The sequence below is a fragment of the Cervus elaphus genome, chromosome 3, assembly GCF_910594005.1.
Source record: "Cervus elaphus chromosome 3, mCerEla1.1, whole genome shotgun sequence".
Classification (NCBI taxonomy): Eukaryota; Metazoa; Chordata; class Mammalia; order Artiodactyla; family Cervidae; genus Cervus; species Cervus elaphus.
The window spans coordinates 46,982,861-47,005,271 of record NC_057817.1 but is presented as its reverse complement, the minus strand read 5'-3'; the positions used below and the strand labels follow the sequence as shown (position 1 = coordinate 47,005,271).

At 40.1% G+C, this 22,411-nt stretch overlaps 1 protein-coding gene across 2 annotated transcripts in view; it reads right to left on the bottom strand.

Annotated features, from left to right (window-relative positions):
* Nucleotides 1-6,594, bottom strand: part of WIF1 (WNT inhibitory factor 1) — an 81,680-nt gene extending 75,086 nt beyond the window's left edge. Inside the window, exons 1-2 of one of the 2 annotated variants that reach the window (XM_043888017.1) lie at nucleotides 6,129-6,594; nucleotides 5,438-5,577 (exon numbers count right to left, since the gene is read on the bottom strand). In XM_043888017.1, the coding sequence (XP_043743952.1) occupies nucleotides 5,438-5,577; nucleotides 6,129-6,273 (285 nt within the window). In that variant the 5' untranslated portion in view covers nucleotides 6,274-6,594. The remainder of the gene's footprint in view (nucleotides 1-5,437; nucleotides 5,578-6,128) is intronic. The other variant, XM_043888007.1, reaches the window with a different exon arrangement.
* Nucleotides 6,595-22,411: the final 15,817 nt, after the last annotated feature.

Genomic DNA, 22,411 nt, shown 5'->3' with positions numbered 1-22,411 from the left:
GCTGAATTTGGATATAAATACACATATGCAGGCTTTCCAGGTGGCACAGTGGTAAAGAATCTGCTTGCCAACAAAGGAGACACAGATTTGATCCCTGGGTCAGGAAGATCTCCTGGAGAAGGAAATGGCAACCCACTCCAGAATTCTCGCCTGGAAAATCCCATGGACAGAGGAGCCTGGCGGGCTACAGTCCATGGGGTCACAAAGACACACATTATGCATGCACGCACATCACGTTACACACTATTATATATAAAATAAAAAACAAGGACCTACTGTGTAGCACAGGGAACTATATTCAATATTTTGTAATCTATAATAGAAAAGAATCTGCAAAATATATATATACATGTATAACTGAACCATCTGAAAAATAATATATATATACGTATAACTGAACCACCTTGCTGTCCATATAAAATAGCACAACATTCTATAATAAAACAACAACGCTTCACTTGAAAACAACCCAAAAAGGCTAAATTTGGGTGCTAACTGGAATCATTTACAGAGACACAACAATTTAGGCAAAGTTCTCAGGCTTTCCTTATATTTGGCTTTGTATTATTGTTATTACTTCTGGCAGTTTTCATAATTCAAGAAGTTTTTTTAATTGTAGAGAGCTAGTAAAAGTTATGAATACATTTATATATTTAACCTTACATTTTGGAAGATATTTCACTTTATACACTATATCTTCAGCATATCTAATATTTTCTATTTTCAGTGATCACACATTGAACAAAGAAGCATGTTCCTGCAGTTTAATCCAATAAAGTAAATTTTCCACACCATACACATGTCCACCCACTTCCCCAGGGCAGCAGGTAAAATGTTCTTCCTTTCCTGTACCCACAGCAATATTCTAAACTTCTATTTTTAAACATCCTAAAACTGAGAAAAACGAATATTTATATATGTATATATTAGTGACTTCTAGAGGTTGCAAGAATCATGCCCTCTATTCATGACTACTATACAGGGCTTCCCTGGTGACTCAGTAGTAAAGAGCCTGCTTGCAATGTAGTAGATGCGGCAGGAGCCTCGGGTTCAGTTCCTGGATTGGGAAGATCCCCTGGAGAAGGAAATGGCAACCAACTCCTGTGTTCTTGCCTGGGAAATCCCATGGATAGCCCATGGGGTTTTAAGAGTCGGACACGACTCAGCAACTAACCAACAACAATACATGACAAAAAGCTTACTCTAAGATCTGGACCTGTTGGTACAGATCAGCAGAACTTGCTTCATAATCCAGGTGGTGGATTTAAAGTTAATATTGGCCCATTGTCTTCATCCAGGTGATTTCTCTTCCATAGATACCAATTTCATTCTAACCCTTGCCAAACATCATGAAGTACAGGCATTCGATTGTGAGAAGATAGGAAAACTAGTATAGATGGCTCAGCATAAATTTATCACCACTGCTAAAAGAAGCCAACAGAAAAAGGGATGCCCTATTAACTAGGGACCAGAGTCATAGTACCTTAGCATCTTTATGCAGGTGATAGAATATAGTAAAGTGATTAAGATCAAGTCTATATAATCTTTATAAACAAAGATTTATATGATTTCTAGAAATAAAATATTTTGCCTAACACCAAATTTCTTCATGTGGAAATCAACAGTGGTGTCTCAGCATTAGAATTCAGATTTGTCTAACAAAACTTCTCATTAAAGTTTTATTTGAAAGCCTTTAGGTTTAGAAAGGTTTAGAAATGTTTAATTAGTGTGTAGTGTAGAAAACCAAAGTAGTTGCTCTTGGCCTCTACTTGACTCAAATTTAGGGAAAAATTAGAATAAAGAATGCCTCATTGAAAAATATCAACTATTAAAAGTTATATACAATAATAAAGACTATTTTCCCTTTAATTACCCCAAATCTTTTAAGCTTAAGCCTCTTTAGTAGAAATTCTCTCATCTAAAAGCCTTGAGAGGGTGCATGTCAGAAAATGAATGAATATTTTAGATGGGCAATCAAGTAGAGACAGGATTTTTCATGGATAATATGAATTTAAGAGAGAGGAAGAGGTCAAGGAATCTGATTTCAGGCAGGAAAGTTTAGCAAAGCAGACTTTTGAAGATTTCACAAAAAACTAGTCGGTGAGGATCAGATACACATAAGCAAATTCTTTGGGCTCCATAGGTTAAGATCAGCCATGGAAACAAACTCTTTCACCATTTTGTTGAGGGATCTGCAGTGCAAAAATGAAACTGGATAAAAATATAAGTAAATTATTTGTAATACAGAACATTATCCAGTTTTAGATTGTGAAGTATAACTTTTTACACATATTTAATGTAAAACAATTTTTAAAATTACAAATCAACACACATTCACTGTGGAAAAACCAAAACATAATAAAGGTAGATATCACTAATGTTAACACCTTGGAGGATTAGACATTTATCAGACATGTTTTTCTACAACTGTCTACATATTTTGTAATAAAACTAAACAGAATATACTATTATAGGTTATTGCATAATATGTCATGAACATCTTTCCATGGCATTGAGTAGATGTCTAGATATTCTTATTAATGCTTCCTGCCATTATCACAGACTTCTAGGTTCTGCCCATTTTTTTTTCTTTTATTAATAGCATGACCATGAATAGGCTGGCACCAAAAACTTTTATTCATAGCCATGATTATTTTCTTAGGATGAATCTCCGGGAGTAAAATATCCTAGTCAAATGATCTATGTCAATTCTTTTGCCATCAGAGTCAAATCGCCCTGCAGAAAGGCTAACATGCATCAGAAACAAATCAGTATGGATAATTCTCCACAAACTAAAAATACTTTTAAAAACTTGACCAATGTAGTATGAGGAAATGAATCTCACTGTAATTTTTATTTGCATTTGTTTGGAGTCGAACATGAAAGTAATTTTAGATGGCCCCAAGAATATCTTGGGTTAGTGAACAAATACTTTACTGGAAGTAGATAACATCTACTGAATTTTCAGTCCTAAAATTCTTAATTTTCCATGGGTTATCAAAACATTTAATATTTAATTTTTAAATTTTCATTAATCAGTTATGTGTCTTGCTTGTGCTGAAATCCCTAGAGGTTTGCTATTTTGAATGAAATAACTAGATAATGGAAGGAACTCTTTATTTTTCCATGTAGAGGTTTTGATGTGGTTTGGATTTAGCCAAAGTTGCCTTTCAAAAATCTTAAAGTATTTTTTTTGGTATTGAAGTCATATTTTTTCCATATTCAAAATTTCCATGCATTTCAAATATTATGGTGCTGGAATCACAGAACTTTATTGGCATTAGTCACATCTAAATAATATTTTAAAACATCTTGCTGTTTGGCATCATGTAGATCTTTTCCCCTTTCTCAGTATCCCCAACTCCCCCAAGAGAGCAACATAACAGATTTTACACAGTTACATATGGTAACTATCTGAAGCAAACTGAACTGAGGTGCTAACATCGGCCAGCATAATCCACAAGAGTAATCAACACCTAAACCAGAGAGAAAAAGACTCTGGAAGCTTCATCTACATACCAGTTCCACCACTCCCTCTAATCCTCTATAAAAAATATTCCTCAGATTGTTTGATATGCAATCCATTTTGTACTCAACAATATGCCAATGTTTGCAAAGGGGAGAAAGCATGGAATTTAAGCCTTTGCTTCAAGTTCCATTCTTCAGAAGACAAACTAATAGGAAAAATAAATAGGCTGATAAACCAATCAAATCAATTAACCAGAGCTATTAACATTTTCTACTTTGCCTGAAGTTACTGAACACTTTCAGCTAGGGAAGGGTGCAAGTCAAAGTAACTAATGGTTCTTTGTTGTTGTTTGGTCACTAAGTTGTGTTCGACTCTTTTTTTGACCCCCATAGACTGTAGCCTGCCAGGCTCCTCTGTTCATGGGCTTTCCTAGGCAAGAATACTTGAATGGGTTACCATTTTCTCCTCCAGGGGATCCCCAGCCCAGGGATCAAACCCTTGTACCCCACGTTGACAGGTAGGTTTCTTATCACTGAGACATCAGGGAAGTCCCTAATGGTTCTTACAAATCTATAGAAGTAAAGAAAATGTTCTTTTTAAAAATCACAGAATCAATACTGATCCCAGCTGACAAGTGATCAAACACAATAGATTCAGGTGAAAAATAAAAGGTGACAATTAAAGGCCATTCACTGATTTATTACTGGGTTTCACAATAATTCAAGATTAGCTGTCCATAAAGTATCTATGAAGAGGAAACTGTAGGGGGGGGAGGAAAGGAATACCCTCCCCAGAGGGCAGTAGGAGCCTCAGTGAGCTTATCTGCAAAATGGGGGTATTAGAATAGATGACCCTCCTGTTAGGAACTCTGGTGGACCCAAAACCTCTATTCCTTTATGACAGTGGAAGTGTTGAAGGATCTAGAGTTGAAAGGAAAAATGGGAGAACAGACCTGTGGAAAAGGCAGCTTAAATAATCATGCCTATACCACAGCAGGGAATTAGAGAGAACCGAAGTGGTGTCTCAATTCAAAGTAACTACTTTTTAATAAAGCGTTTTCTGGATCACATTCTTTATGAAAATAGCCATTTAAGCAGCTTTAGAATAAAAAGACCTAAAATGTGATTTTAATTACAATGATTTTCATAAGTAGACACATTTTACCCACTAACAAGCAGAAGAATTTATTAACTTACCATTTGTCCTCTAGAGTAAATTCTCCAACTGAAGAAAAGAAACTAAGCTTACATTTTATCCTCCCTTTCTTTTCCAAATTACAGGTCATTTATGTAATACTGAAACATAAAAAAAGATGCTAATATGCTAAGAAATAAAAGAACTGCTTCTTCATAAAAATACGGTGTAGTTTTCTTTTTCCATGTGAAGGTATTTAAAAACCAAGAGCTTCCAATATTTTACAAACATTCTTTTATGACACTTTGAGTCTGTGAACTTGTACCAGAAAAATATAGTGTTATCATTAGTGAATAACACTCAATATGCCATTTTTTCAAAGGCACAATGTCAAAAGTACTTATAGACTTTAAAAATTGTTTTAAAGTATAAACAATGTCACAGGTGGTTGCTATATATCAATACTATGGGGAAAAGAGTCTTTTGAGTATTATGTTAAATTTTACTGTCAATGAGCACAGAAAAAAGTAATGCTGCTATTTGAGGTCATTATATTTCCAGCAGTCTGAAGACACTGAGACTTATTAAAATAATGATCTGAGGCACTTTGCCTAGCTTTTTCTTTTGGGAATCTTCAATTTATGTGACATACTTAAATAAATGGGAGTTAACTCTTTATTTGCTTTGGAGATCAGATGAGAAATCACTCTGGAAAATTGTAAAAAAGAAAAATGTAGCCGACTACACACGATATGGCCTTATTTCTACCTGCCATCAGGTGCTGGAAATATTAAAGGGTGGTTTTCTCCAGCCCTTCTCGTTAACGGGACTCACCTGCCCTGCAGCTTGCCAGGTGAAATTCATGGACTGGATATTGACAGGAATAGCTGGCATCCTCTGCTGTGCTCTTCTGAAATCATGTGTAAAGGGGGCCATTTTCCCCTCTGAAACAATCAAGATATCTTCTTCCAGTCCTGGTTTAAAACACACACACACACAAAATAAAGCTATCAAACTAGCTGAACTGAGAAGAATCCAAATCAGAACTTGCGTGCCAAAAGAACACCGAAGAATTAGTAATGGGTCGTTTCTTTTCACAAAGCACCTGCCCTCAAGTACCAATTAATATTCCTGGGGATGATAAGAATGATAGCAAAGACGTGTGCTCTCAGTGAAACGGAGTGAACTGTGGAGTAAACCGATGCTAACAAATGCTCGGTCCACTGAAAAACGCTGGATTGTAGAAACCAACAACAGCATGATCAGAACATTAGAACAGCTGAAATTTATGGAGAGAAGAGTTTAAACTCTTAGATGGAAAAGCGATAGTCCATAGAATCGCAAAGAGTCCAACACGACCGAAGAGACTTAGCAAGCACGCAGCTAACTAAAAAGGGGACAATCCTCCTTGGAAATTAAGTTTTAAAAACATTCTAAATGGATGTATCTCCCCTTTAAGAGAAGAGCTAGAGGGAGTGAAGACCCAGGCATCTGGGAACAAGCAGAAGCTCCCGCGAAACCATACCTATGAGCACTCTCGCCTGGTGAGCGTCGATCCACAGGTACAGGCTCTCCGGCTGCTGCCCGACCTCCGCTCGCAGCACCAGCAGGCACGGGAGGATGCTCCAGAGCCAGAGCGCGCCGGCAGGGAAGGCGCTTTTCCGGGCCATGCTACTCCGGACCTCCGGGATCGTGGTTCTCGCAGCTGAAACTCCTCCCGTACCTACCCAACCTGCCGCCCTTAAGTTGTCTCCCAGCCCGGGCAGTTCCCCGCGTAGCCGGCTGGGCGTGTAGCCTCTTGGCTCTGGGACGCGTGAGCCTGGGTGAGCCGGCGGAGGAGTAGGAGGAGGGAGAAGAACTGGCGAGAGCCGGACAAGGGAAGGGGGCGTAGGTGCGAGAGGAGGGAGAGGAGGCGCAAGACTGGCAAAGCAGGAGAAGCCAGCCCGCCGAAGGAGACACAACGGTCAGAGGGTTAAATATAGCGGGAGTTAGAGCGGGAAGGGCAGGCGCAAGTGAGGTGCGAGCTATGCGTGACGGTGCCCAGTCGCCGCCACTGGGCGGCGCGGGGTGGGGGGGCGGCACGCAGCCCCGGAGGTCGAGTCCACCCGCCGTGCGCCGCGTGGGAGCAGACGCGGAAAAGGGCGCTCCAAGGGACCCCAGGGACGTCACTTGCCTCCGCCTCTGGCCAGACGAGGCATGAACGGAGGGAAATGCGGTGAGCTGACTTATTCCGGCTTGACTGAACCCAGATGATGCTGATGTTAAGTTCCATTGGTACCCCGGTGTTAAATAAAGGCTCAGATTCCTCCTTTTCCCACTGTCCCACTTCTCCCACATTCCTCCACTGTCATTCTTCACATCTGCAAACACTTGGCGCATGCCCATCCATTTAAAACCCGAGAGGCCAACTGTCTAGAGGCACCCTGGTTGCTGGCGCTGGGGCTGGCCGGGGCATGGGGCTTTCACTCCTCGCGGGTCTGACACCGCGGGGAATGCTTCTTACAGCTGTGGAGGCTCTTCTGCCTGCTCACCGGCAGCACCCTGAGCTCTGACCTGCTGGGGTCGGGCTTTCAAAAGTCATGACCATCTTCACAGTTGGGGGTATATCGAGAAATTTGGAGGCGCGCCGCGCTGGTACTGAAATCGCAGGCGCTTTAGAGCAAGCCAAGGCTCTGGCCTTGCATAGAGGAAGAGTAGTTGGCTGGCAAGGGGCTCTGGCCAGCCGCACCCATTAAACCCCAGGAGAGATTTGATTTGCCCCCTGCCAAATCCCTTGGATGTGATGAAAACGGAAGCAAAAGGGGGTTTCTTGTTTTAACTTAGATTTCAGACTCAGAAAAAGGTTGTTTACTTCTGTTTTTTTGGCATCCAAATGCTGCGACCGAAGTCCCAAGGATTGAGCCTGTGGGGTTTGGCGTGTTGTTCAACTCAATCCCTTGTGGGGAGGGCTCAATGGTAAAGAATCCGCCTGTCAATGCAGGAGAGGCAAGACAGGTGGGTTCCATTCCTGGGTCAGGAAGATCCTCTGGAGAAGGAAATGGCAACCCACTCCAGTATTCTTGCCTGGGAAATCCCATGGACAGAGGAGCCTGGCGGTCAACAGTCCAGGGGGTCACAAAGAGTTGGACATTACTGAGCACACACGTACAATGTGGGAGAGCAAACCTGAAGTGGAACAGGTGCATGCATTAAGTATTGGGTCATGAGTTCCTAAAGAATATGCATTTCTAATTATGAAATATTTTCAGTTGTACAACTGTTGATCTTCGAAAAGAACAAGTGTTTTGCTGAAAGTTTTACTTTGATTTTAGGTTTGAAGGATTTGTTAACAAAAGAAACCACTGGTCACACACAATAAACAATTTCAATATTTAATCGAGGACTGACTTCATTTCAATTATACAGTCATTAAAAGAAAAGACAAAGGTCCTTCTAGTCAAAGCTATGGTTTTTCCAGCAGTCATGTATGGATGTGAGAGCTGGACCATAAAGAAAGCTGAGCACCGAAGAATTGATGCTTTTGAACTGTGGTGTTGGAGAAGACTCTTGAGAGTCCCTTGGACTGCAAGGAGATCAAACTAGTCAACCCAAAAGGAAATCAGTCCTGAATACTCACTGAAAGGACTGATGCTGAAGTTGAAACTCCAATACTTCGGCCACTTGATGCAAAGAACTGACTCTTTGGAAAAGACCCTGATGCTGGGAAAAATTGAAGGCAGGAGAAGGGGAGGACAGAGGATGAGATGGTTGGATGGCATCACCGACTCAATGGACATGAGTTTGAGCAAGCTCTAGGAGTTGGTGATGGACAGGGAAGCCTGGCGTGCTGCCGTCCATAGGGTAGCAAAGATTTGGACATGGCTGAGCAACTGAACTGAAAAGAAAATAAACAATAAAGAAAAGTAAAAGCACACACATCACCAAATTGTGCCAACCAACATCCAGGCTTGAACAGCCCTAGGAAGTCCCTCATTGATAGCAATCTGGAGTCCCATTTGGGAAAAGGTCCTGGGCAATGCACCCACCCCATGGGTGAGACTTCAAATTACAGTTTCCAGGGCTCCCATTTATAATCCTGGGCTACAAACACATCATCAATTTGCACACAAAAGTGCAGCCCTGGTTCTTTTTTAAACTTCTACAGTGCTGTTTGTTTTATCTTGTGAGTCATAGGATTTTGTTAGATCTGGGGTTGGGATGTGGGGATGCTGGCCAGACCCTCAGGAGCTCAAGAATTCCAGCCCACCTCCTTTTTTTATCTGTAGTGCCGCCTGACCTGTGTTTGCAGGCAGGCACGGAATCCAGGCAGTGGCCAGGCCAGTCAGAAGCAGGTCAGAACCTGCTCTCCTTCTTCTGAAGCCAGAACAAGACCTCCTCCATTTTAATTTCCCTAACAACAAGAAATCTCCAATGGATTTGAACTTCTTAATTGTAAAAGTACTTTAGGAGCTTACTTAATTCTCACAACACTTTTAAATAGGTAGGTGCTATTATTATTCCCACGTTACTGATGGAGAAACAAGGCTCAAAAAGGTCCAGTAAGTTAGCTGACTGTGGTTACCCAGTGGTAACTATGGTTACTTACCTGGTCAGTGGCAGAGTCAGGGTTCAAATCCCAGTCACTCTGATTTCAAAGCCTATTCTCTTAACCACTATACCTCACACTGACAAGTAAATCAGTGTGATTTACTTGTAAATGATTAAGTAAATGATTAAGTCTATGATTAAGTCTGTTTGCAACCAAATCTTCACAGCCATTCTACCTTTACAATAAAATTCACGTCTATTCAAAGATTTCACTATTTTTTATTTCAGTGAATATTCATTTATGTAATGCAGTCATATACATTTAGCAATATTTAAAGCACTTTAGCATTGTAATGCCAATTTTTAATTGTGCCCCAGTCAAAGATAATAATTTCACAACACAGTGGACATTCTCTTTACTCCAGAAAGGTGCAGGTTTAGTTGAAAATATTTTTTTCCCTCAATAGTGGTCTAACCCCTACAGCTCTTGATGTAAGGACGCCCTCTACAGGCTGTTCTAATCAAATAGTAATTGAGAAATATCCTTCATAAAATTTACTTTTTGGTAGAGAAAAAGAGGCACTAAATTCCCTCCTACCTCAACTTCTTCTGAGGGAGGTTCTTCTGCAACAGTTGAATCTGGTACTGGTGATACTGGTAATATATCGAGCTGTAAGGAATTTTTTTCTCTGTTTACTTCTCCCCAGCAATTGACACTTAGAGAAATTACATTTTATGACAGAGAAAAGTGTTATTTAAAGATATTGGATTTGCTTTCGTTTGGTTTTTGAAGGGAAGGAAGGAACAGATGTTATATGCCAGTCAGCTATTTTCAAGAGTAAGAGGGTGTATTTTTGGGGAAGAAGGTCCATCTAAGACTGAATCAGGCTGGACTCTTCTCATGTTAAAGAGCACAGAGGCTTTTTCACTCAGAAAAAAAGTCATATTTTAAGATTTCTCTGCTCAAATAAAAATGTAATGTAACAATAGTTACTGGCACAGGATAAAATTCTGGAAATGATGTGCTAGGACGTATTACAAGTCAACTTCATTTAGTTTGAAAACTCTACCATTTATTTTCCAGTCCATTATCCTTGCTTTCCTTGTGTAACTCACTCTCATCAATTGCATTTGTGGGGAGCTTCATATATTTGTTCACTCATTTACGCATTTGACATATATTTATTAACATCTATTTTGTGTAAGAAACTATCCTAGAAGCAACAGGAAAGACAAAGGCAATAAAAAATATCATGAAACTACATACTCTTATGTAGTAAACACAATCCCAAGCCTAAAAGACCATTGGGGCTATTAAAACGAGTAAGATAAGGATCCAGTAACCATAATTCAAGGCAGAATATAGTGATTATTGATGAGATAGGATCGGAAATTCAAAGGAGAAATCTCATACCTGGGATTCTGAAAGATTTTTGGTTCATTCATTCAGAAAAAACTGTGTGTCTGACGTATGCACTGTACAGGTACAGAGGATAGAAAGGCAAGTTAAAAGAGCCCCGGCTTTTGATCTCAGTCTAACGGGGAGGTTGTTAATGAACAATAGGGAGGAATGAGCACTGTGATGGGTTTGTGCACAGGGTAGTCTGGGACTTCAATAAAGGTTCCCTAATGCAGACTGGAACAACAGACTGGTTCCAAATAGGAAAAGGAGTACGTCAAGGCTGTATATCGTCACCCTGCTTATTTAACTTACATGCAGAGTACATCATGAGAAACGAAGCACAAGCTGGAATCAAGATTGCCGGGAGAAATGTCAATAACCTCAGATATGCAGATGACACCACCCTTATGGCAGAAAGTGAAGAGGAACTAAAAATCCTTTTGATGAAAGTGAAAGAGGAGAGTGAAAAAGTTGGCTTAAAGCTCAACATTCAGAAAACTAAGATCATGGCATCTGGTCCCATCACCTCATGGGAAACATATGGGGAGACAGTGGAAAGAGTGGCTGACTTTATTTTTTTGGGCTCCAAAATCACTGCAGATGGTGACTGCAGCCATGAAATTAAAAGATGCTTACTCCTTGGAAGGAAAGTTATGACCAACCTAGACAGCATATTTAAAAGCAGAGACATTACTTTGCCAACAGAGGTCCGTCTGGTCAAGGCTATGGTTTCTCCAGTGGTCATGTATGGATGTGAGAGTTGGACTGTGAAGAAAGCTGAGTGCCGAAAAATTGATGCTTTTGAACTGTAGTGTTGGAGAAGACTCTTGAGAGTCCCTTGGACTTCAAGGAGATCCAACCAGTCCATCCTGAAGGAGATAAGTCCTGGTTGTTCATCGGAAGGATTGATGCTGAAGCTGAAACTCCAATACTTTGGCCACCTCATGCGAAGAGTTGACTCGTTGGAAAAGACCCTGATGCTGGGAGGGATTGGGGGCAGGAGGAGAAGGAGATAACAGAGGGTGAGATGGCTGGATGGCATCACTGACTCGATGGGCATGAGTTTGAGTAAACTCCCGGAGTTTGTGATGGACAGGGAGGCCTGGCGTGCTGCGATTTATGGGGTCGCAAAGAGTCGGACACGACTGAGCGACTGAACTGAATGCAGACTGGGATGATGTCCAGCAGTAGCAAGAACCAAGAGATGAGAGAAAGAATGGTATGATCCAGGCCCTGCAGGTACTGATCTGCGGTGTGATGAGCCTGGAGTTGGGGAGAGAGGGATAGATGAAGCCAAAAGGGTAAATAGGAGTTGCTTATGGAAACTGTGCTGAGAAGAAGTCTCAATAATTTATGGAGACACATTGTCCTCAAGGGTTTCCCCGACGGCTCAGCAGTAAAGAATCTCCACGCCAATGCAGGAGACTTAGAGACACCGATTTGATCCCTTTGTCGGGAAGATCCCCTGGAGGAGGGCATGGCAGCCCACTTAAGTATTCTTCCCTGGGAATCCCACGGACAGAGGGGCATGGTGGGCTACAGTCCCAATGGGGTCACAAAGAGTCGGACACGACTCTTCTGCTGGCCACTCTGCCTCCTGGTCTCAGCCAGAGCTATTTTGGTGACCACAGGGATGAGGACTGAGAATAGGGCGTGTCAGCTGCACTGTGAGCTGCGTTTGGAGAATGGGGAGCAGGCGCCTCTGCAGCGCACTGGTGTGGAAAGGGAGCCACAAGAGTCTAAGTGAAGAGAGCAAGTTGCCAAAGCATTATTCTTAAAAAATGTTTATTGACATAGAGCTGGTTTACAATGGTATGTTAGTTTCAGGTGTAGAGCAAAGTGAATCAGCTGGACATACATATACAGCCACTGTTTTTTAGATTCTTTTCCCACACAGGCCATTATAAAGCATTGAGTTCTTTGTGCTATTCAGTAGGTCTTTATCAGTTATCTGTTTTATATATGGTAGTGTGTATATCGGAGAAGGCAATGGCACCCCACTCCAGTACTCTTGCCTGGAAAATCCCATGGACGGAGGAGCCTGGTAGGCTGAGGTCCATGGGGTCGTGAAGAGTCGGACACGACTGAGCGACTTCACTTTCACTTTTCCTTTCATGCATTGGAGAAGGAAATGGCAACCCACTCCAGTGTTCTTGCCTGGAGAATTCCAAGGACGGGGGAGCCTGATGGGCTGCTGTCTATGGGGTCGCACAGAGTTGGACACGACTGAAGTGACTTAGCAGCAGCAGCAGGGTGTATATGCCAATCCCAGCCTCTTTAAATTAACATCATGCTCTAACCAGCTAGCTAACCGGCCATGACTGTTCACACCCTTTTTTTAGATTTCACATATGATAGCATATGATATTTCTCCTGGTCTTACTTCACTCGATATGGCAATCTCGAAGTCCATCCATGTTGCACCAAGCATTATTTTAATGCAGTCCTGTTTTAAAAACCAAACACGGTACCTATCTATCAAGTTAATGTGCATATAAAATCAAACATAGAAAATATCTAAAAGATTACATACCAAAATATTTCCAGGGGTTACCTATGAGGAGTGAGACTTGGACTAGGGAATAATTTTCACTTTATGCATATTTTCTGATTTTTTACAAAATGGGCAGATGCTCTTGTAATTAAAAAGCAATTTTAAAGAAGAAAGGTTGTTTCTCTCCTGCTTCAGTCAGTTTCTCTCGAAATAGGCAGCTGTCACCACCCTGGGCCAGCACCTCTTACGACACTGCTTGCATACTTGATCACTTCAGAGCTGTGCATCACAAACAGGACAGCTCATCACAGAAGCAGAGCACAGCTTGAGGGCTCCTCACCGCCGCATGTAACACGCTCGCTCTTCTTCCCTCCCATGATGGCACGCAAGCAACCTAGCATATCTTGTCTTCCACGAACCATACCCATTATTTTCTCTTCATCCATGCTGTCTCATCCCTATGACATTGAACACTGCTTTTTTTTTTACTTTTTAAAAATGTTTTAGTTGGTGGGAAATTGCTTCACAATGTTCTGTTGGTTTCTGCCATACAACAAAGCGAATCAGTCATAATTACATATATATATCCACACACACATATATATATCCACACACACACATACATATCTACACACACACATATATATCTACACACACACATATATCCATACACACACATATATCTACACACACACACACACACATATCCACACACACACATATATCCACACACACACATATATATCCACACACACACATATATCCACACACACACATATATCCACACACACACATATATATCCACACACACACATATATCCACACACACATATATATCCACACACACACACATATATCCACACACACACACATATATCCACACACACACATATATCCACACACACACACATATATCCACACACACACATGTATATATCACACACACACACACACACATATCCACACACACACACACACACATATCCACACACACATATATATCCACACACACATATATATCCACACACACATATATATATCCATGCACACATACACACACACACATATATCCACACACACACATATATATCCACACACACACATATATCCACACACACACACACATATATCCACACACACACGTATATATCACACACACACATATATCCACACACACACACACATATATCCACACACACATATATATCCACACACACATATATATCCACACACACATATATATATCCATGCACACATACACACACACACACATATATCCACACACACACATATATATCCACACACACACACACATATCCACACACACACACATATATCCACACACACACACACATATATCCACACACACATATATATATCCATGCACACATACACACACATATATATCCACACACACATATATCCACACACACACACATATATATCCACACACACACATATATCCACACACACACACATATCCACACACACACATACACACACACACACACACACACACATATCCACACACACATATATATCCACACACACATATACATACACACACACACAGACATATCCACACACACACACATATATCCACACACACATATATATATCCACACACATATATATATCCACATACACATATATATCCACACACACATATATACACACGCACACATATATATCCACACGCACACATATATATCCACACACACATATATATCCACACATATATATATCCATACACACACACACATATTCACACACACACAGACATATCCACACACACACATATATATACACACACACATATATATATACACACACACATATATATCCACACACACACACACACATATATATATATATATACCCATCCACACACACACACACACACATCCACACACACACATATATATCCACACATATATATATCCATACACATACACACACACACACATATATATCCACACACATATATATCCATACACATACACACACACACACATATCCACACACACACATATATATCCACACACATATATATCCATACACATACACACACACACATATATATCCACACATATATATATCCATACACACACACACACACACACATATTCACACACACACAGACATATCCACACACACACATATATATATCCACACACACATATATATCCACACACACATATATATCCACATACACATATATATCCACACATATATATATATATCCATACACATACACACACACATATATATCCACACATATATATATCCATACACATACACATACACACACATATATATCCACACACATATATATCCATACACATACACACACACACACATATATATCCACACACATATATATCCACACACATATATATCCATACACATATATATCCATACACATACACACACACACACATATATCCACACACATATATATCCATACACATATATATCCATACACATACACACACACACACACATATATATCCATATACATACACACACACACACACACATATATATCCACACATATATATATCCATACACATACACACACACACACATATCCACACACACACATATATATCCACACACATATATATCCATACACATACACACACACACATATATCCACACATATATATATACACACACACACACACACATATCCACATACACACATATATATCCACACATATATATATCCATACACATACACACACATATATATCCACACACATATATATCCATACACATACACACACACACACATATCCACACACACACACATATATCCATACACACACACACACTTATGTCCCCACACACACACACACACGTACGCACGCACCCTCCCCCTCCGGGGCCTCCCTCCCCTCCCCGCGTCCCCGCCCAGGTCGCAGCGGAGCACCAGGCGGGGCTCCCTGTGTTACCCAGCAGCCCCCGCTAGCCCCCTGTGTGACAAGCGACAGTGTATCTACTTCGATGCTACTTTCTCAGTTCGTCCCACCCTTACCTTTCCCACTGTGTTCACAAGTCTGTTCTCTACCAGGTTCATCAGTACCATTTTTCTAGATTCTATATATAGAAAAATGGTACTAACAGTGCTATTTTTTATGATAGAGAATAAAAGGAAAACAATTGCATCATCCAGTAGTAGAGAAATTGGAAAACAAATTTGAGTAAGATGAGTTAGTGAGATGAATTATTACTGAACTGTTAAAAAGTTCTGACCTGTGAATTCAACCATGAAATTACCATCAGTCAAGATAATATCCATTAACCATCACTCCCAGAAGTTGAACAAATCATATACGCTTTAAATACGTGCAGTTTATTATATGGCAACTGCATTAAATTAAATAAGTTTAAACATTTTTAAGAAATAAAAAATATTGACGTTTCATCAGGACACAAACACTAATCATAAAAGAAAAAAATTGGTAAATTGGGTGATATTAAAGTTAAGAAGTATTTTTTAAACAAAGGGTAGCATTGGGAGTGAAAAGACAAGCTATAAAGTGAGAGAAGGTACTTGGGCATACATGACTCTTATCCAGAATATGTAAACAAGTTCTATAAATTAGTAAGAAAAAGGTCAAACAATCCAGTAGAAAAATGGTCAGAAGGCTTGAATAAGCACTTCACAAAAGGGCATACCTAAACGGCCAATTAACACAAGAGAAACTGCTGAACTTCATCAGCAATCACAGAATTAAAACTACAGTGAAACCAATTCATGTCATCAGAATGGTTAAAATGAAAAAAAAAAAAAAAAAGACTACGTGAAGCTGGTGAAGAAGTGAAACATATTGCTGGTGAAAGTATAAATTAGTACAATCATTTTGGAAAACTGTTTGGAAATACTAGTAAGGCTCAGTGATTGCACTTCTATGGAGAAGCCCAACAGAAAAAAACTGCACCTATTCATCCAAAGACATGCACTATTCTGGGCTTCCCTGGTGGCCCAGTGGTTAAGACTCTGAGCTTCCAATACAGGGGGCATGGCTTCCATCCCTGATCAAGCTCCTACATGCCACAAGGTGTGGTATGGCCAAATAAACAAATAAATAATAATAGTAAAAAAAGACATGCTCTATTTATCTTGGTCCCCAAGTGAAAACTCAAATATCAACAGTGGAATGAATTAATAAGCTATTTTGTTGGTACAATGGACCACTTACACAGCAATGAGAATATGCAAACTAAGATCATGGCATCTGGTCCCATCACTTCATGGCAAATAGATGGGTAAAAAATGGAAACCGTGACCGATTTTATTTTCTTGGGTTCACTGCAGACTGTCTGCAGTCATGAAATTAAGACACTTGCTCCTTGGGAAAAAAGCTATGACAAACCTAGACAGCGTATAAAAAGCAGAGACATTACTTTGTTGATAAAGGTCCATATAGTCAAAGCTATGGTTTTTCCAGTAATCGTGTATGGATATGAGAGTTCATGTACAGATGTGAGATGTGATGTACATCTCACATGTACATCATATGCGATGTGGACCATAAGGAAGGCTGAGCGCCGAAGAATTCATGCTTTCAAACTGTGGTGTTGGAGAAGACTCTTGAGAGTCCCTTGGTCTGCAAGAAGATCAAACCAATCAATCCTAAAGGATTTCAGTCCTGAATTCATTGGAAGGACTGATGATAAAGCCGAAGCTCCAATCCCTTGACCATCTGATGCGAAGAACCAACTCGTAGGAAAAGGGCTGATGCTGGGAAAGATTGAAGGCAGGAGAAGGAGACGACAGAGAATGAGATGGTTGGATGGCATCACTGATTCAATGGACATGAGTTTGAGCCAACTCCAGGAGATAGTGAATGACAGGGAAGCCTGGCGTGCTGCAGTCCTTGGGGTCGCAAAGAGTTGGACATGACTGAGCAACTGAACAACAATTACATGCAACACAGATGACTCCTGCAGACCTCAGGTTGAGCTAAATAAGCCCAAAGGGTACATACTGCATGGTTCCATTTACTAAAAATCTCAAAATAGGAAACAGTATCCATGATATTAGAAGTCAAAACAGTGAAGGGATTAACTTCGGAAGGGGGTATTGATTGGAAGTGGCTATAAACGGTGCTTCAGAGTGTTGCTAATGTTTTGTTTCTTGATCTGGATGTTAGCTACGTGGGAACGTTTATTTTGTAAAAATTTGTTAAACTGAATCCTTAAGATTTGTGCACTTTTCTATGTGTATATTTCAATAAAACATTTACTAAAAATTATCATATAAAAACAAAAGTATAAAATATCTGGTAGAATACATACATGGGTGCTAAGTCCCTTCAGTCATGTCTGATTCTTTGTGACTGTAACCCATGCACTGTAACCCACCAGGCTCCTCTGTCCATGGAATTTTCCAGGCAAGAATACCGGAGTGGCTTGCCATTCCCTTCTCCAGGGTATATTCCAGTTTAACGGGTACAAAGTTTCAGTCTGGGATGATGAAAAGTTCTGGAGGTGGATAGAGGTAGTAATTGCTCATAATGTGAATATGGTAGCTCAGTTGGTAAAGAATCCACCTACAATGCAGGAGACCCCGGTTCAATTCCTGGGTCAGGAAGATCCCCTGGACAAGGGATAGGCTACCCACTCCAGTATTCTTGGGCTTCCCTGGTGGCTCAGCTGGTAAAGAATCTGCCTGCAGCGCAGGAGACCTGGGTTCAATCCCTGGGTTGGGAAGATCCTCTGGTGAAGGCACCAGCTACCCACTTCAGTATTCTGGCTTGGAGAATTCCATGGACAGTCCATGGAGTCACAAAGAGTCAGACACGACTAAGCAACTTTTACTTTCAATGTGAATATATTTAATGTAATCTTAAAATGTTGATAGTAGCTCTCTCAAGTTTTTAATTTCTCCACTTATGTTTCCTTTCTTCTTTTTGCTTGTTTTAATTTTATTTGCTTACTGTTATGTTCTAACATTTCTATAACAAAAAAAGTTACTTAAATATTGCAAATTATTGCTGAAACAGTAGCTATGGATTCTTGAGAAAGAAATGGAGGACACTGTCACATTAGTCACTTCTATGTATGAAGCATTTGTTTTACTAATTTACTCCTCACAAAAGTTCTGTCAGGGAGTCACTATGGATGTTTATAGAAGAGGCTCAATGAGGTTAGGTAACTTGCATACGGTCAAGCAGTAAAAACTCCACAGAGCCAAACAACCTCAGGAAAGTTTAATTCCCAAGTCTGTGTTCATGTCACATAGAGCTCATGACTATGGCCTTTTAAATTATTAAAGAATCAGGTCCCAGTGAAAATCCTAATTGAAACTCCACCCAGTCTGTAAAGACATATCCTGTATGAGAAATCGGGACAGGAAGGAAGGCGCTGAGGTATGAAGTCGGAGCTGGGAGTTGAGTTTGAGATGGACAGAGAGGTCGGACCGATCCAGGAATGTAATTTTCTCAGGTAAGAGACAGAAGAGCTGAAAAGGATGACAGAACACAAATACGTTGTTTCAACAATAACTATATAGTTCATGTGAAAGCACTTCGTAATCTGCAAAGCCCCACTCATAGCTAGTATTTTATGAGTTCCAGCAGCAGTGGCCTGAATAACTAAGATGCATGCCTGCCCTCACCTGTACGTCTGAGGCAGTTCTCAGGACAGAGGAGTGGGAGGATTTTCTTGTGATCACTGATCTCTGAAGTCTCCAGAGCACTATGAACCTTCCTCCCTTGATTCTTCTTTCCAGTTTATTTGCTAATCTTATTAAATTCTAATCTCATCTGAAAGTCATCACAGACACAGGTATCCTAGAACACAGACTCCTGAAGCAACAGAAAATTCCACGGGTAACAAATACTATATGAAGGAGCTCTTTTCAAAATAAGCCTCAAAAAAAAAAAAAGAAAAGAAAAGAAAAAGCAACAGGGCAGTTTTGACACAGAACTTTGATGAATTCATTTGGCCTGGAGCAGGAGACACACCACTTTCACTCATCCTCTTGAGACGGTTGTTTTGGCACCACTAAGAATGGTACAATTACCACCACAAGATAATCCTCACTCCTTCCTTCCTGGAGTCTTTCTGTTTAGTAAGGTTGGGGGATGGCAAAGAACTGACAGGTTGGGTGAAGACATCTAGTTTGCACACCACTTGGGAAAAGAAAATCTTGTGTCCGAGAGTTTGTAAACATTCTAGAAAAAATATAGATGAGCATTTAGCAATCTTTCTAAACTAACACTCCAAAGATATGCATGGATATATATCACATATATGTATGAAAGATACATATATAAGATATACATATGTATCTTTACCTATATAGATACATATATATACATACAACCATATCTATATCTACATCTCAGGGATATAAGAAATAATATTAAAAGGTAAATGATATCCTGAGGGAAATGCTGGTTAAAATCCTTCAGTTCAGTTCAGTCACTCACTCATATCCGACTCTTTGCGACCCCATAGACTGTAGCACGCCAGGCTTCCCTGTCCAGCACCAACTCCTGGAGTTTGCTCAAACTCATGTCCATTGAGTTGGTGATGCCATCCAACCGTCTTATCCTCTGTCATCCCCTTCTCCTGCCTTCAATCTTTCCCAGCATCAGGGTCTTTTCCAATGAGTCAGTTCTTTGCATCAGGTGACCAAAGTATTGGAGTTTCAGCTTCAACATCAGTCCTTCAATGAACACCCAGGACTTATCTCCTTTAGGATGGACTGGTTGGATCTCCTTGTAGTCCAAGGGACTCTCAAGAGTCTTCTCCAACACCACAGTTCAAAAGTGTCAATTTTTGGCACTCAGCTTTCTTTATAGTCCAACTCTTATATACATAAATCCTTAAAAAAGACAATTCTTGCCAAAATTTTTAAAAAGAGATAACTTTCCAATAGAAAAATACCAAATATGGGCAAAACTCCAGAGAACTGACATACACATACAAATAAATTAAAAACTATGGCCATTTAAAGACATGGAGTCAACCGAAATATTCACACACAATGGAATATTACTCAGCCATAAAAAGAATGAAATAATGCTATTTGCAACATGAATAGACCTAGAGATTGTCATACTAAGTGAAGTAAGTAAGACAGAGAAAGACAAATATCATATGATATCACTTCTATATAGACTCTAAAATATGACACAAATGAACTTATCTACAAAACAGAAACAGACTCACAGACAGAGAACAGTCTTATGGTTGCCATGGGGGAGGGGATGGATTGGGAATTTGGGATTTGCTGATGCAAATTATTATATATAGAATGGATAAACAACGAGGTCCCAGTGTATAGCACAGGGAACTATATTCAACATGCTGTGATAATCCACAATGGAAAAGAATATGAAAAAGAATATATACATGTGTAACGAATCACTTTGTTGTACAGCAGAAATTAACACAACATTGTAAGTCAACTAAACGTCAATAACATTTTTTTTTAAACTATAGTAGTTTAGCATTTTAAGATATCCAACTTTGCTGGTAATTGCAGAAATGCAAATAAAAACAATGAGATATTCCCTTTAACCTTTCATTAGAGGAAAGATGAAAATGATTGAAAGCATTCTCTGTTGTGAGGGTTAGGAATTGGTGCAGTCTTTCCAGAGAGTTATATGGTATCTCATATTAACGTTTATATACTTATTTAAACTTTTAATTTTGTATTTGAGTATGATTGGGGGCAGGAGGAGAAGGGGACAACAGAGGATGAGATGGCTGGATGGCATCGCCGACTCGATGGACATGAGTTTGAGTAAGCTCTGGGAGTTGGTGATGGGCAGGGAGGCCTGGCGTGCTGTGGTTCATGGGGTTGCAAAGAGTCGGACACGACTGAGCAACTGAACTGAACTGATGGCCAGTTAACAATGTTGTGATAGTTTCACATGAATAGCAAAGGGACTCAGCCATACACATGCATGGATCCATTCTCCCTCAAACTCCCTACCATCCAGGCTGTCACATAACATTGAGCAGAGTTCTCTGTGCTATACCGTAAGTTCTTGTTGGTTATCCATTTAAAATACAGCAGTGTGTACATGTCCATCCCAAGCTCCCTAACTACCCCCTCCCCCATTCTCTCCCACCCTACCCTGGCAGCCATAAGTTTGTTCTCTAAGTCAGCGACTCTGTTTCTCTTTTGCAGATAAGTTCATTTGTATCATGTCTTTTTAGATTTAATATATGTCTTTCTAGATTCCACATATAATGATCACATCAACTTTTTTTCTTTACTTTTTAATTTTTATTTTTTTAACACCAAAGACATTTTGTACTAGGGTATAGCCAAAAAACCCGTGGCTGATTCATGTCAGTGTATGGCAAAAATTGTGATGACAAAATTGTAATTAGCCTCCAGCTAAAAAAACAATGT